Below are 21,462 nucleotides of genomic sequence, written 5' to 3'. Positions count from 1 at the left end.
TCGATGTGATTCATGTATGCCTGTCTCCATAGGTCTGTGCCGCTTTGGGTTCACGACTAGCCATGTCGGCCCGGGTTCTCTGTCATATGGATGCTAGCGACACTATCATATACGTGAGCCAAAAGGCGCAAATGGTCCCGGGCCATGGTAAGGCGTCACCCGTGGGATACCGTGCGTGAGGCCGCAAAGTGATATGAGGTGTTACCGGCTAGATCGATGTGACTTGGAATCGGGGGCCTGACATCTTCATAGGCATTGGCCTTCTTCACATGCACCGGGCCTTTCCATAGGCGCTAGGCCTCGCTCAGGGATAGAACCTCCGGAGATGTTGAATGTTCTACGCATTCTGGATGGGTACCCTCTCCGGGGTCTCCAAGCGCGCGGAGCCAGGCCTGAAAACATGAACAACCTTGAATGGGCCCTCCCACATGGGAGAGAGCTTGTGCAGCCCCTCACTGGAGAGAACCCGTCTGAGCACGAGGTCCCCTACCTCAAGAGTTCTGGGGCGGATGTTGCGGCAGTGGTATCGCCGCAACGCTTGTTGATACCTTGCCGCTCATAGTGCGGCTTCTCAACGGCATTCCTCCCCCAGCACGAGATCCGTCCCCCGCATGGCGTCCTGCTGCGTCTCGTCGAACGCCAGGACCCGCGCGGAGCGACGCCTGACCTCGTGAGGGAGGACAGCTTCTGCTCCGTAGACGAGGAAGAACGGGGTCTCGCCAGTCGGCTTGGCCGCGGTTGTGCGGATAGACCACAACACGGACTGGAGCTCGTCGTACCAGCCCCTGCCACAAGCCTCCATCTTCTTCTTGAAGGTCCTGGCTTTGAGGCCCCTTATGACCTCCACGTTGGCTCGCTCGGCCTGGCCGTTGCTCCGGGGGTGCGCCACTGAGGCGTAGCATATCTTCGTTCCAAGGTTAGCACAATACGTTTTGAAGAGATTACAGGTGAATTACGAACCGTTGTCGGTGATGATGCGGTTAGGCACCCCAAACCGGCTCACGAGACCCTTGATGAACTTGACTGCGGAGCCTGCTGGGATGGTGCGGACAGCTTCAACCTCAGCCCACTCGGTGAACTTGTCCACAGCGACGTAGAGGTAGCGATAGCCCCCTGGCACCTGAGGGAACGGGCCTAGAATGTCTAGCCCCCAAACTGCGAACGGCCACGAGAGGGGTATAGTCTGTACACCCCCCCGCCGGCTGATGGATCTGCCTAGCGTGGAACTGGCAGGCCTCGCAAGACTTCACCAGCTCAACAGCGTCGCTGAGTGCTGTGGGCCAGTAGAACCCACTGTGGAACGCCTTGCCGACGAGGGTTCGCGACGATGAGTGGTGCCCACAGTCTCCGCCGTGTATGTCTGCCAACAGCTCCTTCCCTTGCTCTCTGGAGATGCAATGTAGGGACACGTCATTTGGTCGCTTCCGGTAGAGCTCCCCATCCTTGATGCAGTAAGCCGTGGCCTGCCGCGCTACACGCTCTGCCTCCTCCTCGCTCTCCGGCAGGGTCCCTTGCATTAAGTAGTTCTTGAGCTCCGCGATCCAACACCCTTCCTGAGGCTCTAACGCTAGGAGCAGGCGTGCCCCTAAAGCCGGGCCGCAGGCCGGAGCTCCCGAGGTAGGCGGCTGAGGGAGCTCCTCCCTTGGTTGCGTCGTGCTCGATAGTGACGGTGCCGCCGAGGGTTTGAAGAGCCGCTCCTCGAAGACGCCAGGCTCCTGAGGCAGCCGCCTGGATGTCCTCTTGGCAATGTCATCAGCCTCTTGATTGGTGCCGCGAGGCACATGCTACAACTCCAGCCCCCAGAACTACTTATCCATCTTGCGAACCTCAGCAAGGTAGGCTTCCATGTGCTCATCCTTTGGTTCATATATCTTGTTGGAGAAGTTGACGAGGAGCTGCGAATCGCCCCTGATGGTGAGGTGCTTTACCCCTAAGGCGATTGCGGCTTTCAAGCCTGCTATCAGGCCTTCGTACTCTGCTATGTTGTTGGACACCTTTTCCCCGTGGTGGAAACAGAGTTGCACGGCGTAGTAGAGTTTGTCCTGAGTGGGGGATACGAGCACTGCGCCAGCTCCCGCGCCATGTCGGGAGAATGCCCCATCGAAGTACATGACCCAGCCGTCTGGTGCCTCACTTCCCGGGGAAAGTGATCGGTCCTCGCCTACCTCGAGACCCGGTGCTTCTGCCCATTCTGCCACGAAATCCGCAAGTGCGGCTCCCTTGATGACTCTGGTCATACTGAATTCTAGCTGAAATGCCTGTAGTTCGATGTTCCATTCAGCGACTCTTCCAGCTGAGTTGGGGCTCCTGAGTACCCTTTCCAAGGGGTATGCTGAGACGACCTTGATGGGATGGCCTTGGAAATAGTGTCGCAGCTTGTGTGAGGCCACTAATAGCGCGAGGAGGAGTTTTTGAGGCATGGGGTACCGCGCCCTTGCGTCCCATAGCACCGTGCTGACGAAGTACACGTGATGCTCGACAAGGTTGAGGGTGCTGGCGCAGCTTGCACCCTCCAGAGGTCGAGGCGTCTCCTGAGATGGTGGAGCCCCCAGTGCTTGGTCGCTTCAAGAGGCCTTTCCTGCCCCGGGTGCGTTCTCCTGCTGCGGCTGTTCCACTCCGGCTGCGGTCGTGGTCCTCGCGAGGCCCTCTTGGCTTTGCTTTGCTTCAGCCCGGACGGTGGCTGCGGCCTTGGTCCGACGCTCCTCCCTGACCGCCACAAGGGCTGCGCTAGCGGAGTAGGGGGTGGCCGCAAGGTAGAGCACCAGGGCCTCCCGTGGACGCGGAGCTACCATCACTGGTGGGCTGGTAAGGCACCTCTTGAGATCTTGGAATGCCTTGTCGGCCTCTTCACTCCATTCGAAGGGGCCCTTCTTCTTCATCAACTTGAATAAGGGCAGCGCTCGTTCCCCCAGCTTGGAGATGAAGCGCCCTAGCGCGGTTACATGCCCAGTGAGCTTCTGCATCTCTCTGAGGGTCCTTGGCGGGCTCATGTCTTCGACTGCTTTGACCTTATCTGGGTTGGCCTCGATGCCCCTGTGGGACACGAGAAAACCCAGGAGCTTGCCCGAGGGGACCCCAAACACGCACTTCTCTGGGTTGAGCCGTAGGTCCACTTCGTTGAGGCTCGCAAAGGTTTCTTCCAGGTCTTGTATCAGGGTTTTTGCCTCCCGGGACTTCACCACAATGTCGTCGACGTAAGCTTCAGCGTTCCTCCCGAGCTACCGGCCTAAGGCGATGTGCATCAGCCGCTGAAAGGTTTTGCCTGCGTTGCGCAACCCAAATGGCATGCACGTGTAGCAGTACACTCCACATGGGGTCAGGAAAGCCGTTTTTTCCACGTCTTCTACCGCCATCTTGATCTGGTGATAGCCTGAGAAGGCATCTAGGAAGCACAATAGGTCACACTCTGCGGTAGAGTCGACTATCTGGTCAATGCGGGGGAGCGGAAATGGATCCTGTGGGCAGGCTTTGTTGAGGTTGGTGAAGTCGACACACATGTGTTCCTTTCCTCCCTTTTTTGGCACAACGACCAAATTAGCAAGCCAATCTGGGTAACGGACCTCGCGAATAACTCCTGCCACTTCTAGCTTCCGGGTCTCCTGAACGATGAAATCTTGTTTCTCAGTGGACTGTCGCCTCGCCTTCTGCTTCACGGGGCGCACGTTGGGGCACACGTTAAGGTGATGCTCAATCACACCCCTCGGGACCCCTGCTAACTGATCAAGTTCCCATGCGAACACCTTCTTGTTCGCACGCAGGAACCTCACCAGGGCCTTCTCCTGCTCGGGCTCGAGGTTGGCTCCTATGGTGAAGGTAGCGTCAGTGGACCTGTCCTCGTCGACCGGTACTTGCTTGGTTTCCGCCTTGTCTTGGGTGAACAACTGCTTCTTTTTAGCCGGCGCAGCCCCCTTGGGCTCAAGGGCGTCGGTGCTTGTGGGCTACGCCACCACGGCCGCCCTGAAGGCAAGCTTGAGCGCCTGCAGCGCATCCCTTGTGTCTCCTGACACGGTAAGGACGCCGCTGCTTCCGGGCATCTTCATGAGGTTGTACGCCGGGTGAGTTGCTGCCATGAACCGGGCCAAGGCCGGATAGCCGAGGATGGCGTTGTAGGGGAGGCCGATGGGGGCGATGTCGAAGTTGATCAGCTCTGTGCGGAAGTTGTCGTGGGTGCCGAAGGTCACCGGGAGGCGGATCTGTCCCAAGGAGGCAGTGGAACCGACTCCGACACCCGAGAAAGGCCTGCTAGGCAGAAGCCGGTCTAGCGACACGTGGAGGAGGCTGAAGGCCTCCACCGAGAGCACGTTGAGGCCGGCACCGCCATCGATGAGGGTCCTGGTGACGGCCACCTGGCAGATGGTGGGGGTGCACAACATCGGGAGCGCGCCCGAACCGATGGGGTGATGGGGTGATCATCCGAGTCGAAGGTTAGATCGGCCTCGGGCGCCACCCAGCCCGGGGGGGCTTCTCAACGCTTGGGGGCGGTGCTGATCCGGCGGGTGAACGGCTTGACGTGGCGGCTCGAGGGTGGTGCGTGTGAGCCACCCAGGAGAGCTGGGATGACGGGCGGCACTGGTGCGGCATAACGGGCGAGGAAGAGGTCGCGCAGCTCCTCCAAGGAGGTCCCAGAAGCCGTCGGCAGGTGGAGGAGCCATGCATGCGGGTCACCGGCAAGGGCCATGGGGAACCATTTGGCCATCACTCGGTCGTCGCCCCCGACTTTGAGGACGGCCTCCTCATACGCTAGCAGGAAAACCAGCGGATCCATCGCGCCGTTGTAGCGCGGCAGCGTCTCAGGCTTGAATTTCTGCGGTCACTGCACCTGTCGCAAGGTGGGGTCCAAGGCTCGGAGCCCCCTGGCCCCAGTGCCGGCAACGGTTGCCGGAGCGGGCGGTGCGTTGTCTACCATGGGGGCGAAACGCGATGTTGGTGGAGAGCGCGTCGTCGAGAGGGAGAACTCCGGCGCACCCCCTACCTGGCGCGCCAAATGTCAGATTTAGGGTTCCGGCAGACCCTTAAGGTTCGAACTGTGGGGTGCGCACAGAGATCTTTCCACTACCGACTCGCGCTTCTATGGCTCACAAGAAATCTAGGCTGGAAAGAAGAACACACAGAGGACACGAGGTTTATACTGGTTCGGGCCACCGATGTGGTGTAATACCCTACTCAAGTGTGTGGTGTGGTGGATTGCCTTGGGGGCTGATGATGAACAATACAGGGGGAAGAACGGCCTCGCGAGAGGTGTTCTTGAGCTGGTGTGGTATGTTCTACTTGGTCCCGGGTCACCTTCCCTCTATGGTGGCTAGTCCTACTTATAGAGGCCCTGGTCCTCTTTCCAAAATGTGAGCGGGAAGGGCGCCAACAATTGGCCATTTTGAAGGGGAACATCTAGTACAAGTTATCCTGGCTAAAGGTGGTCTTCGGCTGCCAAAAGCGCTGGTGATGACGCCGTCTTGGGCTCCACGATGACCTCCGTCCTACCGCTCTGCTGGTCTTGGTCTCGTTGCACCGGAATGGTAACCTTTGTCCGATGCCTTGGACTGTGCTTGTTCCCTTTGCACCGAAGGGGAAACAAGGACACTGCACAGGCCGGTGCCCGCCTGGTGCCCGCCTGATCTCGATCGTCATGGCTTGCGTCACGGGCTCCTCGCGAGGTGCCCCTGCCTTGATCTCTCCGCCTCCTCATGAGCCTTCCTGATGAGGTTGCTCCTGAGGAAGCTTCCTATCGTACGCCCCGCAGGGCTTGGCCCCTCGCGAGGGTCTTGAGTTTGAGCTGATGAAGCTGGGCCACACTAGGCCCCCACTCGAGCCACGCCGCAGGCCGCAGGTAAGCAAGTCTGAGGACCCCCGTTCCCAGAACGCCGACAGTGCTCTTGGATGTTTTCAGGGCATATGAGTATATATAGGCGAAAGAAGTAGGTCGGTGGAGCCACGAGGGGCCCACGAGGGTGGGGGCGTGCCCTCCCCCGTGGGGCGCGCCCTCCTGCATCGTGGCTTCCTTGTTGCTTCCTTGACGTCCACTCCAAGTCTCCTGGATTGCGTTTGTTCCAAAAACGATCCTCGTGAAGGTTTCATTCCGTTTGGATTGCGTTTGATATTCCTTTTCTACGAAACACTGAAATAGGCAAAAAAAAACAACAATTTGCACTGGGCCTTCGGTTAATAGGTTAGTCCCAAAAATAATATAAAAGTGCATAATAAGCCCATTAAACATCCAAAATAGATAATATAATAGCATGGAACAATCAAAAAGTATAGATACGTTGGAGACGTATCAATTTCCTAATTCTAAAGCATGCTTGGTTTGCATAACTGGCTTTTCCATGTGGTTCGAATTAATCTGCTGGACCTGCAATGTATTTATTTTCTCATCAACATATTTTACTTGTAGTATGCCAACTCTCACTTAACCTGATAAATAACTACCTTATGTGTCTTGCATGGAAACAATGGGAGGCATTAAGGCTTACCATCGTGGTTTGCACATACATGGTCCTTTGGCTAATAGCACATTATTGTGCAATTTTAGGAACCATTCTAATATTTAGTTTTTTAGTAATTTGGTCTTGCACATGTAGGTCCTGCTGTCAGAGCTTTAGATCCATTGTTCAACTCATTTTGCATATGGGGAAATGAGTTGTCCATAAAAAAACTCAGAAAGATTGTTAATATAAATAAACTAACGACGAAAAGCAACAAGATCATTGTCTGCATAGTGAAGAAGACATCAGTCAACTACAATATGGTACTAACTCTTATACCTTGTTTTTTTCTTCCTTTGCGTCATTTTAAAATTTAGAGAAGGTATTTATGCAAAACTTTGTTGTCATGCCTTTCCAAAGCAGTTCACTGATGATTAGCTCTCAAACCACCTGTATGGTCAAGAGGCGAGGAAGGTATTCATATAACACCCACGACACAATATGGAATTCTTCCTCAAGAGGACGAAGGATGGGTGGTTAATCATCCACAAGCATTGGCCTAAAGTTGCGACGAAGTTCAAAATCATTGAAGGCTCAATATCCGCCTTCCGCTTCAGTAGTTTTCCAGATGAATCGAGATTCATCTGCCTATCTACCGTCGATGATGCTAATTTCCAAAGGTTTTAGATGTTGCATGTGAAACTCGGTGGTGTTGTGTAATGGGATTGCTATATGCCTATATGGTGTAACTGAGTGTTGAAGCTATATGATGTTTTACTCTGATGTATTTCAATTATGAATCCTGGTAGCCGTAATACGAAAATGAAATATATTGTATGTCTGGTATGAAATGTCAATTTGATTATTAAATGCATTAAAAACAATATGCATGCTTATTGGGTTTTTCTATTGCATGCAGTTATTGAGACAATCCCATGGGCGATGACCTCAGACAACCCTCATAGTTTCTAGAAAGTAGGCATGTTGGATCAATGAACAATCACACATGACTTCCTCCGGACAACTGTTTGCATTAGGCCACCTTGCACAAACATTTTCACATAAAAAGTGTGTGTGATGGACAACCTATGCCATACAATTAGGCATCGTGCGTGATACATTCAATGATGCAAATGATAAAATTATAAATACTGCCTGTTATGGCAACACTATCACAGACGATGTGATGCGGGAAATTATGTGTGATGTACGTACGAACAGAAATGTTTGTCTGTGATTCACTGTGTGGGACGCTAAGAACATCTCACACGATTTCACCCATATAATTGTTTGCGACGGCTCACCCGATTGCACATGAGCTCTTTTTGCCATACGTGTGTGACCGATGGAACTATCGCCGGCAATTTCTGGGTCAAGTGGGATGGACTCCCCCTATTGCACACATAGGCAAGGCGTTGGTTTAAAACTTCGTCGCGGGGAGGGGGTAAAAACTATTTGTATAGAACCTACCTGCACTAGTGAATCTTTACTGCAAATTCACATGACTTACAGCAACAGGCTTTCTTCCATGTCCTCAAGAATGTGATGGAACTGATCACAAGTCATCAAAATGAAAATGTTCACGGGAGATGAAAAATGATGGAAATCTTAAAGTAGAAATCTTGCATCAAGTAAACACTAAAGAATCAACTTCTAAACTTCAATTAACAATAAGAAGTGATCATAATAACCAAACTACACCAATTGCACATGGATTTTGTTAATGGAGACAAGTTTCGGCATGTTGTTCTATTGAGGATCATGTGGATGACAATGCTACCAATGTTGGCTTGTTGTTGGTGATGATAAAGGCATTGATTCCCTGGAGGTGCCAGAATTAGCAAAATCACCACTATGAGAGAGAAACTAAGGTGCTCTAGAGGCGTCCACCGCCTCATAAAATCATGGGAAAGCTATGCCGTGCTCTTAGAGGAAGAATAGGTACTTCACTTTTAAGGAGATGCAAAGGGGAGATTGGTGGCCCTCATGCAACCCACAAAAGTTTCTTAAGGAGAGGACGACCTGGCTTTGCCGTGTACCCCCGGTCTCCCCTAGGGGTGGCCCTCTGGCTCCTCAATCCTTTGATGTATATGTTTGCGTAGTATTTTTTGGATTTCCTCTATGAAAGTGCACTTTTCCGCTGAAAATTCTCCTGCCTATGTTTGTCTACAATTACAAAGGAGTAGAGTTTAAAAGTAGAAACCATGGCTAAATATGTATAGTATAAGAGCAATTTATCTTATGCAATAGTGATGCAAAAATGCATGTATCATTGCGTTGACTGATAAGAGGAGCTAGGAGGAAAATGTGGAGCTAGGATTACATAATCAGGGGAGGGGCCACGACCGAACAAGGGTTATACTTGTGTTAAAACTACTTATTCTCTATTTTGACTATATCACTAGTAATGCAATCTTCAGTCCTACAACTATGACTCCTAATGTCCCATATAAATTTTCTAGCATTGGGTCAGGCCAGCCTATTTTTTTATCTGAAAATTAAAGACCGCCCCGACTTGAATTGTCTTTCGGACTGCGCAACGAGGCATGGACCCAACCTGACTCGGCTAGGATTTATGGGTCGGACTAGGGCCAGGTTGTGTATGTTGTGACACTTTTTTTAACAAGAATATGGTTGCCAAGCTATTACCCGAATCTTCAATATTCTTGCCTTTGGTTATAAGTATAGATTTTCTGTACAAATAATAAATTAAGGGGTATCGATTTTGATTTCTAGGAAATCGAAAATAATGAAACAAAATAAATATACAGATATACACAGAAATCTAGTAAAATTTTGAAGAAGAGCATCAATGCATAGATCGATATCCACATTATATTTGGTAGAAATATAAAATTTATATTAATTTAGAATATTTTCCGCGATACGAATCGATTTAGTCTACATTATGCTTAGGGAGTCATTAATGGACACCTATCATACCGCCCTTCTAGAATCTCACGAGGTTACGTTACCACAATGGATGAAACGGCTTTGGACCGTATAGACATTTCCGTCGGTCGGATGGCCTTTAAATACCGACGGTCCTGGTTGATCTGCACCACAAGACGTCGAGGTTGCATTCGTATCGCCATCTAGCTATAATGTTTTCATCGAATGTTGTGCTCGCAAGCAAGGAGAAGAACTGCCCGCCAAAGGTATTTCCTACGGAATAGATCATTTAGCATTCTATTTACCTATTCTAATTTAATTTTTAGATGTACAATGTCTAAAGTCGAGCGTGGGTTCTTTGACACAATTGGTATTGAATTGCTTTGTTGTGGAGACGATATTGCATTTACCTATCTCCCCTAAGCAAGCTTTAAGATCTTAGATTTGTTTATTTGCTATTGGTAGTGTTGTTGTTGATTCTATAGATCTGATTGTGTTGTTGTGTCCAAAATAATAAAGGTAGTCAGATAAAGTTATTATCGTTTAATTGAAGTCATTTCTCCATAGGATCAAACATCACTTGATTTCCCATATTAGTTGAAGATCTTGTTAGATTTCAGTATCTAATGGAGTAGATCGGAGTTTTTTAAGTTCACTTATAAATCAACTTCTCTCTGAGTAATAGGTTTTGGCTTTGCTTACTTTAGAGGGTCAGTGCTGCTCTGGTTTTCATCCAATGGATGTTTAATGAGATGTGTGTTTTCATCTATAAGGTTTAGAGGCAATATATGAGTTATTGGTTTCTCTCCTTCGACCCAGCACATATAGTATCCTCCGTTGCCACATTTTATTAACAAAACAAAATACAATGGGGCCTCGAAGTTAGTTTTGTGTTGTAATATGATAGTTGAGCTATTTTTCTCATTCCATTTGAAAATTTTCCACTATTGTCAGTTCCTTGCCAGTTGGGATTTCAGTAAATTCTAGAGCCATGGCATCACAATTAATGTAAACAAACTAGTAGCAACATACTTAACCTTTTCTACGTTTAATTCTATATACATGCTCTTTGTGAGTAGTCAATTGTAATGGAACTGAACTTTATTTTTAAGCGTAGCAGAATTATTTGGGAAGTTTATGCAATAAAACTACACACTTACTATAGACATAATTGTTAATCATGTGCAGTTTCCCTTCGTATTCCCTTTTTATATTCTGTTTTAGATTTTTAAAAACATACACGTTAATAGTTTCTAGAAACCTTATAACGTATTAAAGGATTTTGTTTTACTACTATTTACTTCTTGCAGCTATTGATCCGTACGTCGTAATGTTTTTGACATGCTATTTCTTTTAAGCAGGTCGCCATGGTTGGAGAGTGGAAACCACAAAACGGCCAAGTGCATGATGAGATCGACCCCAGCATCCCAACCGATAACAAAGACTTCATCCGCAGCAACACGGGCACGATGGATGATGATGACGATGTTGCTACCGCGGATGAAGCTATTACCGGTGCCGGGAGTGCTAGCAACACGAGGAAGAGGGGCAGGCATGCAAACCGCCAAATTCGGGAACTTGAAGCGTATGTATAAACATGCACTTAATATACTGTAATTTTATAGATCCAAAGACGATATGAACCAATCCTCTCTGGTGATGTGCAGCATGTTCCAGCATTGTCCCCACCCCGATGAGAGTCTACGTATGGCCCTCGGCGAGAAGGTGGGCATGGATCCTCTTCGGGTCAAGTTCTGGTTCCAGAATCGACGCAATGCAAAGAAGGTACGGGCCGGTCTTAACTTTCGATTGATGTTTGCCACAAGATTTGATCAAGTACTAATCCCTTTGAAATGGCTAAATGCAGAACCAGAATGAGCGTCAGCAGAACATGGTGCTCCGGACGGAGAACCTTATGCTAGCAGAAGAGAATCGAGCCATGAAGGCGGCGATGCTGAAGAAGACGTGCCCCACATGCAAAGGCCCGATGGTGTTCATTAAGCCGCTGACCCCGCCGGAGCTGCTACGCCTACACATGGAGAACGAGAGGCTCAAGGCCGACCTCCTCCGCAGGACGGCCTACCTCCACGGCGTCTCTGCTGGGACTGCAGGCCCGTCACGGATCCTCTGCGATCTCAACGTCGACCCCGTGGCGCCGCTGCCGCCACGCCAGGACGATCTCATGGCGGACACCGTGGGTCACTGTGCTCCCGGCGGCTGCGCATCCGCAGCCGGCAGCGGCCCGGAGCACGCCGCGCTTGAGAGGCACGTGCTCGCCGCGCTGAACGAGCTCATGATGCTGATGAAGCAGGGCGAGCCAATGTGGCAGCCGGCGGCCCTGGGCGGCGAGGTGCTGGACCACCAGCTGTATCGCGCGACCACGGTCCCAGGCTTACTCGAGCTCCCCCCGCCGGGGTTCACGGCGAATGGCACTCGGGACACTGGCATGGTTATGTGCACTGGAACCGACCTTGTCCGCATCTTCATGGACGAGGTAACATGACACACCTAGTGCTACCATATGTCTCATCCCGTAATTTCTCTTTTACTGTACATATGATCGACTTGTCCCTGTGCTGTGTGTGTTCTGACTTTTGAGCTGTTGGCAGAACTGTTGGCTTGAGACGTTCCCCGATATCGTGTCAAGTGTTTCCGCCAGCAACATCGGCCGCGGTTGTATCTGCCAAGGGGGGGTCATACTGGTAAGTTCCGCTGCAAAATAGCTCTCCTCTCATACTAGTAGTTGGTTATATGGGTTGCGTTACTAAAAAAATCCGTTCGATCGCAGCTGAATGCAGGCCTTAGGGTGCTGTCGCCAGGGGTGTCGAGTTGCAATGTGAAGTTCGCGAGGCAGTGCCAGATGATAGAGCAAGGCGTTTGGGCCGTGGTGGACGTGTCTCTTGATGCCCATGGCACATCTGAGCTCAGAGCATGGGACACTGGCCTGCCGGGGGACTGCCGGGTGCTGCCCAGTGGGTGTCTTATCAAGGACATGAACAATGGCTACTGCAAGGTACTCTCATCTCTACACGCACTTCAGGAATGTGGACCATACATATCTTGTAGTATAATATATATTGAGAATTTTCGTAATTCCTACTGACATATTGCTGCAAACAAGTAGTAATATGATGGATATATCATATACATTGTGCCTTGCGCATTCGTTCCAGGTGGCAATGATCGTGAACGCGGAGTACGACAAGGGCTTCATGCCGGCGCCGCTCCACCCGCTGCTGAGATCAGGGCATACCTTCAGCGCACGCCGCTGGCTGACATCCCTCCAGAGGAGGTGCGAATTCCTTGCGCAGCGCTTGAGCCCCGCCTATGGCATCAGCAGGGCAGGTGAGTCACGAAACCCCAACACCACACCATCCACCCATATACATGCATCCAGTCCAGATGATCATGCAATTCTGAAACATTCACGGCAGGTGGTGCCATAACGCCCGAGGGGCGAAACAACGTCCTGGAGCTGGCACGGAGGATGACGGAGAGCTTCTATGCGGCCATCTCTGCGCCCAGGGGCGAGGCGTGGCGCAAGATCGCCGACTGGCGCGGCCGCGACGAGTCTTTCCAGCTGGCCATGCACGTGGTGACCACGCTCGCTGCGCCGGGAGAGCAGGCGGCCGGGCCCGTGCTGTGCGCTACGACGACGGTGTGGCTCCCCGAGGCACCGCCGCAGCGCGTGTTCGACTACATCTGCGACGTGGAGCGCCGTGGCGAGTGGGACGTGCTGCTTGCCGAGGGCGCGCGCGTGCAGGAGGACGCTTCCCATGCCACGGCCCAGTTCCCTCTCGGCGGCGTCTCCATCCTTCGCCCCGCTGTAATGGTTTGCATCCGAGCTTCAAACATTCTTATCGCTACTTCGATCGGTCCGCATTGTGATCGATCGCACCAATGTGGATGGATATCTGACGGTTGGCCATCTGTTCTTCGAATTGCCGCAGGGTCGTGGTCGTGGTAGAGCCAGCTGCAACAAGAAGCTCATCCTGCAGCAGGCCTGCGGCGACGCGCCGTGCATGGTGGTGGCGTACGCTCCGATTGACGCGGGAGAGCTCAAGGACGTGATGCATGGGGGCAGCCGTGCCTCTCTCCCCCTGCCGCCCTCCGGGTTCGCCATCCTTCCTGACGGCGTCGGCGACATGCAGATTGATCCGCTTGATGCCAACCCCTCCGCGGCCGACCCCATAGACCACCAGAAGAACCGCGGATCTCTCGTCTCTGTCCTGTGGCAGACACGCCTGATTGGAGGGAACCTCACCGCACAGACCGTCGACAACGTCGGGAATAATGTCTACGGTTCCATCATGAAGATCAAGGACGCCGTCCATGCCAAGAGGGTTATCACCGTCTGATGCGCCTTCTATCATCTCCGTTTCATAATCAGAATAATCACTCAGATGAGAGACTGAGAATAAATTTGTGGACTTCGTTATAATTTTTATTTCAATAATTACTACATTGTAGACATTGAACTGCACCAGTGGGTTGTTTGTTTTCCAAATGAATTTGTGAATCACTTTGTTTTTCTTTGGATATTGTCTTTTCTTTCGTTGACAAAATGCCAACAACGCACTTTTCATTGCATTTTTGTTGTTGTCTTCGCTCTCCCTTTTTTTGAGTAAAATGCACCGTAAGTCCTAAAAGTATTCGAGGTGTGAAAATGCACATCTGAATCCTACAACTAAATAAACTGTCCACTGCGAGTCCTAATTGTGGGTGACCAAGTCCAATGGCGACTTTGGCCATAGCCATGTAAGCAGAGCCGGTTTTGGCAGCAATGACCCCACCCAGAGCTGTTGGGAATATTTCATTTACCCCCTTGGGCACTATAGATAACCTTTGTTCCTCCTCCAGCCCGTCTCTTCTCAACTCTTCTCTCGCATCCACCATGGCCTCTAAAAATGTGATATGTTCACAAAAAATAGATGCAGAACATTGAGAGCAATAAGCTTACGTCACGACAACAATAAGGTCTACACCAACATGATCATTGAGAACAAATCTACATCATCATGATCATACACAAGTTTCTAACATCTCAAATAAGGTCTAAATTAAGGTTTCTATTACAATAGAACCACACACAAAAAGATCAAAGATGTGCAAGTAAACCAGCAGCAACGGCTTCATGCATGAGGTTTCGCTACACACATCTTGTCTTCTCACCTTCTCCTATCCAAGTTACTTCTTTTCTGCAATACCCTTTGCCTTTCCCTCCGCCTTCTTCTTTGCTGGTGGAACTACCCACAACGGCCTCGGTTGTGGCAATGCATCCCTTGTGTTAGCAATGAAGCTACACTCAGGGAAAGGGGCTAGTGGAATCTGAGGTTGTTCTGTAGTTTGTGAAGCCTGTATGAGCACAATTCATGCAATTGATTTGAGTTCATTCACAATTAGTTGCACACACTATATGAAGAGAGATTGAGCTCGTTCAAAATGTGCAAATAAACCAACAATTGTAGGAGCTTACACTTTCCAACATTAGATCTAACATTGATAATATTTGACTTCCATTTTCACCAATGCTTGTTGTACCAGATTCCTCGACAACAAATAAGAAAGTATCACAATAAATGAGCAATTACCACACATGAGTAAATGGAAACAGAAAATAGCAATTAGCACACCTGAGTAAATGTGACATCCCTCTTTACAAGTGGCTTTCTCTTGTGATTTTCCTGTAGGTGATCTTCAGCTTGTACATGCGTTTGTTCTGTTTCTTGTCCACCTCTTCCAAGCTCTGGGCATTTTCTTTTGTTGTGGTCAGGTTGGTTGCACACACTACAATGTTGCACTGTCCCGGCTCTTGTAAATTTCCCATTTTTTCATCAGGTGCCTTTCTCCTTTAGGTGGGAGGCCTTCCTACTTTCTTAGTATACAGGTGGCATCACTAATGCAACATTCATCTTTTGCCACTTCTCGAATCTCTGCATGACATGATCACCTCATTATAGCAAAGCTTGATATTGGCTCTGGACTTATCCTCTCATGCCTAAAACAAGTAATGATATGGTGACAAGGAATGCATGTCATCTGCCACTTCCTGAAACGACATCGTTGTTTCAAAATGTCAACTTAGTACTACCCTGTTGTGACAGTGAAAATTCCTTTGCCCGCTTCCATTTGATAACAGTTGTTGGCCAAGTCTTCTAGTTTGAAAAGTTTCCTTTTTCTAATTTTAGGGCAAAGTGGGCTAGGCATCTCCTCAATTTTTTCAATTTTTGTGGCAAACCTAGTCATTAACTGACTTTTGATCTTTAGAAACATGCTTAGCACAGGCATCTCTCTAGCATCTAGAATGTATCTATTTAATTTTAGAAGAAAAAGATTTAATTTCTCATGAACAGGCACACATTCTCTAATTAATTTCTCAAGTACAAGCACACATGCTCTAATTAATTCTCAAGTACAAGAACACATGCTCTAATTTATTTCTCAAGTGAAAAATACATGCTCTAACTTCATGTCTCAAGTAAAGGGATACAAGAATGCTTACTTGTTAAGCACTTTGTCGGATCACGGGTTCCGGCAGACCCTTGAGGTTCAAACACTGGGGTGCGCGCGAAGGTTTTCTCCCTATCGATCCACGCCCTAACTCTCTAAGATCTTGCGGACGGACTCGACGAACTCACAACACAGAAAGACACAAGATTTATACTGGTTCGGGCCACCATTGTGGTGTAATACCCTACTCCAGTATGGTGATGGTGGATTGCCTCTTGGGCTGATCATGAACAGTACAAAGGGAAGAACAGCCTACTGAGGTTGAGGTGTTCTTGTGCTTGGTGAACTTGTGTGGGTGGGATGCCTCTCGATCTGATCTCGATCTCCTTGTGATGAGGTCGATCCTCTCCCCTGTGGTGTCTAGTTCTACTATTATAGGCCCTGGTCCTCTCCCCAAATATTGAGCGGGAAGGGAGCCAACAACGGCCAATTTGAAGGGAGACAGCTAGTACAGCTTATCCTGACAAAAGGTGGTCTTTGCCTGCCAAAGGCTCTGGTGGTGACGCCGTCCTGGGCTCCATGGTGACCTCCATCTTGCCGTCCTTCTGGTCTTGGTCTCGTTGCACCAATATGGAAACCTTTGCTTGATGCCCCGGTACTCTGCGCCCGCGCTTGCCCCCTTGGCACTAAAGAGGAAGCAAGTACACTGCGCGTGCTGGCGCCCGCCTGGTCTCGATCGTCATGGCTCACGTCACAAGGACCTCGTGAGGTTTGCCTTGCCTTGATCTCTCCGCCCCTCGTGAGCTTGCCTGGCGAGGCCGCTCCTGAGGAGGTCTTGCGCCGTCCGCCTCGGGAGGGTCTTGAATGCCTTGTTGATGAAGATGGGTCGTACAAACCTGCCAGCCCAGCCATGCTATGGGCCGCAGGCAGGCAAGTCTGGGGACCCCCGTTCCCAGAACACCGACAGTAGCCCCCGGGCCCAAGGTGCGCTCGGGCTTGGCTTCGAGGCGAAGCCAAAGGGTCAAGCACGGAGTGCCGTGGGCCCCAAAAGCCTGCGGCCTCGGTTGACGCGTGGCGGTTGATTGGACGTGGGTGTCTCCGCTTCCCCACGCTGCCTCGGCAACTGCCTAACTTGACAAGTTCCTGCGGCATGCAAGGAAAACCATCATTACCTGTGATCGTGGGGGTGCTGGTTGGCCTTCTCTTGCTATAAATGGGGAGGGGGGCAGAGCCCCTATCGCCCATCTCTTCCCATTCCATCTGCTTCTTCCTCCTCTGCTCCACCACCGACTCCAATGGCGCCGTCAAAGAGGTTCTCCTCCACGGAGAAAGGAAAGGCCCCTCGCGAGGGGCCCGACTCCCCGGCGCCTAAACGGGGACGCGGCCGTCCCCGCAAGCACACCACGACTCCCGCCGCAGCCCCCTGCTCCTGGGGTGGCACCGCTGCGCGTGGCGGGGGTCTATCCGGTCGCGGCAGCCCCGTCGATGAGGGCCGTGGTTGCATGGGCTCTGTTGGGGATATTACTACTGGACGTAAACCGACCAGGAGTAGCCGGGTTAACTATATGAAGATTAGAAGCCCATGAATACGTGAGGATGGTGGCGCTTTACGAAGGCCCAAGGCCCAAAGGCGGGTTAAGGCCTGTAGATGTAAACCGACTTTCTCATGTAACTTGCATTGTAAGATAGGAAGGATAGAGACCGAGTTGGACACATTGATGATCCGGCCTCGGGACTCTATAAACCGACGGGCGTCGACCTATGTATATAAAGGGACGACCCGGCGGCGGTTTAGGGACAACACACAACAACAACTCGAGAGCCAGGCAAAGCGGATTCGCTCCCTGATCATCGAAACCCCAGCAATTCCATTACAACTAGACATAGGCTTTTACCTTCATCGTAAGGGGACGAACTAGTATAAAACTCTCGTGTCCCTTGTCCGGTTTAACCCCTTTAAGCTAACCCGTAGCGATGGCTCCACGACTAAGTCCTTTCATGAGGACATCTGCCGTGACAAAACCACGACAGTTGGCGCCCACCGTGGGGCTATCGCATGATGGTTTCGAGTTCTTGAAGGGTAACTTCGAAGGGCTCAAGGGATACGCTGTGGGCTGGATGACTAAAAGTCGTCGCGGCAAGCTCTACATCGACGATGCAGGATGGGGTCCCGAGGTTGGTTCAATTGAATATGGATATCAGGTCCCCTTTGGCGGAATTCACGTCTTCATCGGAAAGATCGGTGAACCGGGCCTTGAGCTGGACACCTGCACCGACATCATCGAGACGGCTCAGCGTGCAAGCCCTGCCCAGGTTCAGCCTACGGCAAGGCATGTCTTCGTAGGTGTCATTCATGGAGCGGAATACGAGGATGGATCGGCATCTGATGGAGAAACCGTTGTCTGTTCCGACGATGAGTCTTCAACTGGAGAGACCAAATCCCTGTACCAACTACCGGATGGCCAGATTAGTGGAGGCTCTGATGGCAACAGTATTCCGGACCCCCTTGATCTGCCAAGCCGGGTCGCGGTCTTCATGGCCGGTACACAACCAGCGCAACACTCTTCTACCGCCGCAGCAATGATTCCGGTTCAGCAACGGCAACGCCAGCGGGAGCAGGAGGCTCTGCACCGCCTCCGGCTCAGGTTTTGTCCGATCTGTTTGACACTTTAGCAACATTACTAGCAGCGGAGGTGGACGCGGCAAACCGGGATCACCACAACGCGGAGATTGTAAAGGTGAAGGATCAGATAACTCAGGCTAAAGTGGACCTGGTAGCAGAAAACGCCAGGATGGCTATAGAATGGGCCGAGTTAGAAGCTCAGGCCTACCGGCTTAGACTGGATCAGAGTGCCTCAGGTGAGGTCATGAGGAGGAGATACCGGCCGCACCTCCCGCCAGGTTATGAGCCAAGAAATCTCGTCAACACTCCAGGAGCAGGAACCACTAACCAGCCAGTGGTAAACCGAACTGAGGCACCGGTAACAGGAGCGCCGACTCAGCCGCGCATGATGGACCCGCCTCATTAGAGCAACATTGTGTCACAGTGCGTTCCGACGCCCCCGGGGCATTACTCCAACCCGTTGGATAACATTGTGGCTGCCGCTTCACGATTGGCAGCTCTTCCGATCGAAGGCGAGTCACCGGTGGCGGTTGAGACACGACGGGCAAGGGAACTCCTCCAAACGGCGTTAACCCAGTAGCAGGCTTATTCGCATAGTCGTGAGAGGATCCATTCCACCCGCCATCCAAGCCGGAGCTACAACAGGCATGTTGATGAACCGGCTGTGTCTAGTAGTGCACGACACCGTAATCCGGCGGGTGGTGGTGCTAATGCACAAGATGTGGTGGATCATGGCCGAGCACGTCGAGAGGCCGAGTTAGCAGCTTAGCACGCAGCTCGTCAGCCTACCCCGGTTCGTCCGACCACCTCAGTTGAGCCAGGTGTGGTCTTCAGTTCTTTGGGGGTACCATGCCTCAACCCGACTTTACGTAATGTGCGACTGCCCAAGGATTTTAAGGGCCCTTGTAAGGTGCCCAATTACATCGCCGATTTGCCCCCCGAGTCATGGGTTGAGAGTTATGAGATGGCAATGGAGATGCTAGATGTGGATGAAGCAGTGTGTGCTAAGTATTTCACCATGATGTTGGAAGGAACGACACGTACCTGGTTAAAGAGTCTACCACCTAATTCCATTGCGTCATGGGCTGAGTTAAAGAGCCGGTTTATCCAGAATTTCAAGGATACATGTTAGCATCCCATGTCAATTGTGGACCTAGCCGCTTGTGTTCAAGAGGATGGGGAGTCTACTACCCATTGGGTGAAGCGAGTCTCAGCTATTTTGCATTCATCAGACCACATCAATGCAGATATAGCAGTTTTGACGTTGGAGGGCAACTGCCGGTTCATGCCATTAAAACTGAAGTTGGGAAGGCTCAAATGTCACTGCAATGACATGTCAACGCTTATGGCCGCTTTGGTTAAATATGCCGATTCAGATAGTAACAAGGACCCTGATTCTGAAGAGGACAAACCAGGGGAAGGGAAAAAGAACTACAGTGCCAAGGGGCAGCAGCATAACCCGGCAGGTCATGGGAACAATGGTAAGCGCAAAGCGTACAATAGCCTGGACTTTGTGGCTAACACCAACGCCCAGGATAACGGTCAGCGTCGTAAGGGCAAACCGCCCCAGAGGGGCGGAGGGTCAGGCCCCAATCTGGAGCGCTTGTTAAATCAACCTTGTCCAAAGCACAGATCGAAGGAGAAGCCAACCTCGCATCTTTGGAAGGATTGCTTCATCATGCGAGGATTCAAAAATTCCAATATGTTTCAATATGACAATGGCCCGCCCGGCGGTTCAGGAGGCGGTTTTCATGGGCCGGGTTATGGAGGCGGCAGCTCCGGTTCAGGATTCCAAGGGAATAAAACCGGACATGGCAATCAAGGTAATCAGGGCAATCAGGGAGGTTATAACCATCAAGGGAATCAGCAGCAGCAACAGTTGGGTTATGAGAGCAATCCGAAGTAGTTGAATAGTGGGCAGTATCATGTCTTTACCACTAGCTTGTGTAAGCGTGATCAGAAGCATCACAAAAGGGCCATGAACTCTGTTGAACCGGCGGTGCCTCAGTATTTGCGCTGGTCTGAACAACCCATTTTATGGAGTCGGGAGGATCATCCGCCCCGGGTTGATAATCCGGGTCATCTGGCCTTAGTGGTGGCTCCTCATGCCGGGGGCTACAAGTTCACCAAAGTGCTTATGGATGGAGGGAGCAATATCAATATCCTTTACTATGATACCTTCCGTCGCATAGGGCTGACAGACAAGAGACTTAAACCGTCGAACACCGTCTTTCATGGAGTGGTGCCTGGTAAATCGGCGTACCCAGTTGGCAAGATAGCCCTAGAGGTGGCTTTTGGAGACAATCATGATTCAAGATCAGAAAATTTGACTTTTGAAGTGGTGAAAATCAAGAGTCCATATCATGCCTTGTTCGAAAGGCCGGCTTATGCTAAGTTCATGGCGAGGTCGTGTTATGTTTATCTGCAGCTTAAGATGCCGGGTCATCAGGGGACCATCACGGTACATGGGAGCAGGAAGATTGCTTTAGAATGTGAAGAAGGGGATGCGGCTTATGCTGAGTTGGTTCGTGCCACAAAGGAGCTGAAATTTTATAAGGACTGACGGTGTCCTGGACTAGGGGGTACTCACCACGTCAGCTCCCGATCTGTTAGATTGGGCCGAGGACCCCCATGGCTGTATACTCATGGGCCAGTTCGGACAGTTGCCGCATACAAGGAAGATTCCACAAGACTTGGCGATCAAGACAAGGACTCCTCCCCACCGGCGTTTTCGGCTAGGACTCTTGTTATCCTAGGCCTCTGGTGCATTATATAAACTGAGGCCAGGCTAGTCGATAAAGATATACAGACAATCATACCATAGGCTAGCTTCTAGGGTTTAGCCTCTCCGATCTCGTGGTAGATCAACTCTTGTAATACCCATATCATCAAGAATAAATCAAGCAGGACGTAGGGTTTTACCTCCATCAAGAGGGGGGCCCGAACCTGGGTAAAACATCGTGTCCCCTGCCTTCTGTTATCATCCGCCTTAGACGCACAGTTCGGGACCCCCTACCCGAGATCCACCGGTTTTGACACTGACATTGGTGCTTTCATTGAGAGTTCCGTTGTGTGATC

The 21,462-nt window shown here is 50.9% G+C and overlaps 1 protein-coding gene across 2 annotated transcripts; it reads left to right on the top strand.

Moving 5' to 3' along the window:
• Positions 1-9,496: 9,496 nt before the first annotated feature.
• On the top strand, positions 9,497-13,844 carry LOC125553556 (homeobox-leucine zipper protein ROC6-like). 2 transcript variants are annotated; one of them, XM_048717329.1, is made up of 9 exons: positions 9,497-9,577; positions 10,673-10,896; positions 10,979-11,096; positions 11,179-11,805; positions 11,921-12,013; positions 12,100-12,324; positions 12,485-12,656; positions 12,746-13,137; positions 13,262-13,844. In XM_048717329.1, exons 1-9 carry the CDS (start codon positions 9,524-9,526, stop codon positions 13,667-13,669), a joined length of 2,313 nt encoding a protein of 770 aa, XP_048573286.1. In that variant the 5' UTR covers positions 9,497-9,523; the 3' UTR covers positions 13,670-13,844. The 2 variants fall into 2 exon arrangements, with proteins under 2 accessions (XP_048573286.1, XP_048573285.1); XM_048717328.1 differs by having other exon boundaries at positions 12,746-13,143.
• Positions 13,845-21,462: the final 7,618 nt, after the last annotated feature.

Source organism: Triticum urartu, chromosome 4 (genome assembly GCF_003073215.2).
Source record: "Triticum urartu cultivar G1812 chromosome 4, Tu2.1, whole genome shotgun sequence".
Lineage (NCBI taxonomy): Eukaryota > Viridiplantae > Streptophyta > Magnoliopsida > Poales > Poaceae > Triticum > Triticum urartu.
Note: the sequence above shows the minus strand (reverse complement) of the source record. Positions and strands in the feature narration are given on the sequence as shown.

Coding starts and splice junctions, on each gene's coding strand:
- LOC125553556 (XM_048717328.1), top strand. CDS start 9,524: ATGTTTTCATCGAATGTTGTGCTCGCAAGCAAGGAGAAGAACTGCCCG. Junction 9,578..10,672: donor AGAAGAACTGCCCGCCAAAG/GTATTTCCTACG, acceptor TCTTTTAAGCAG/GTCGCCATGGTTGGAGAGTG. Junction 13,144..13,261: donor TCCTTCGCCCCGCTGTAATG/GTTTGCATCCGA, acceptor GAATTGCCGCAG/GGTCGTGGTCGTGGTAGAGC.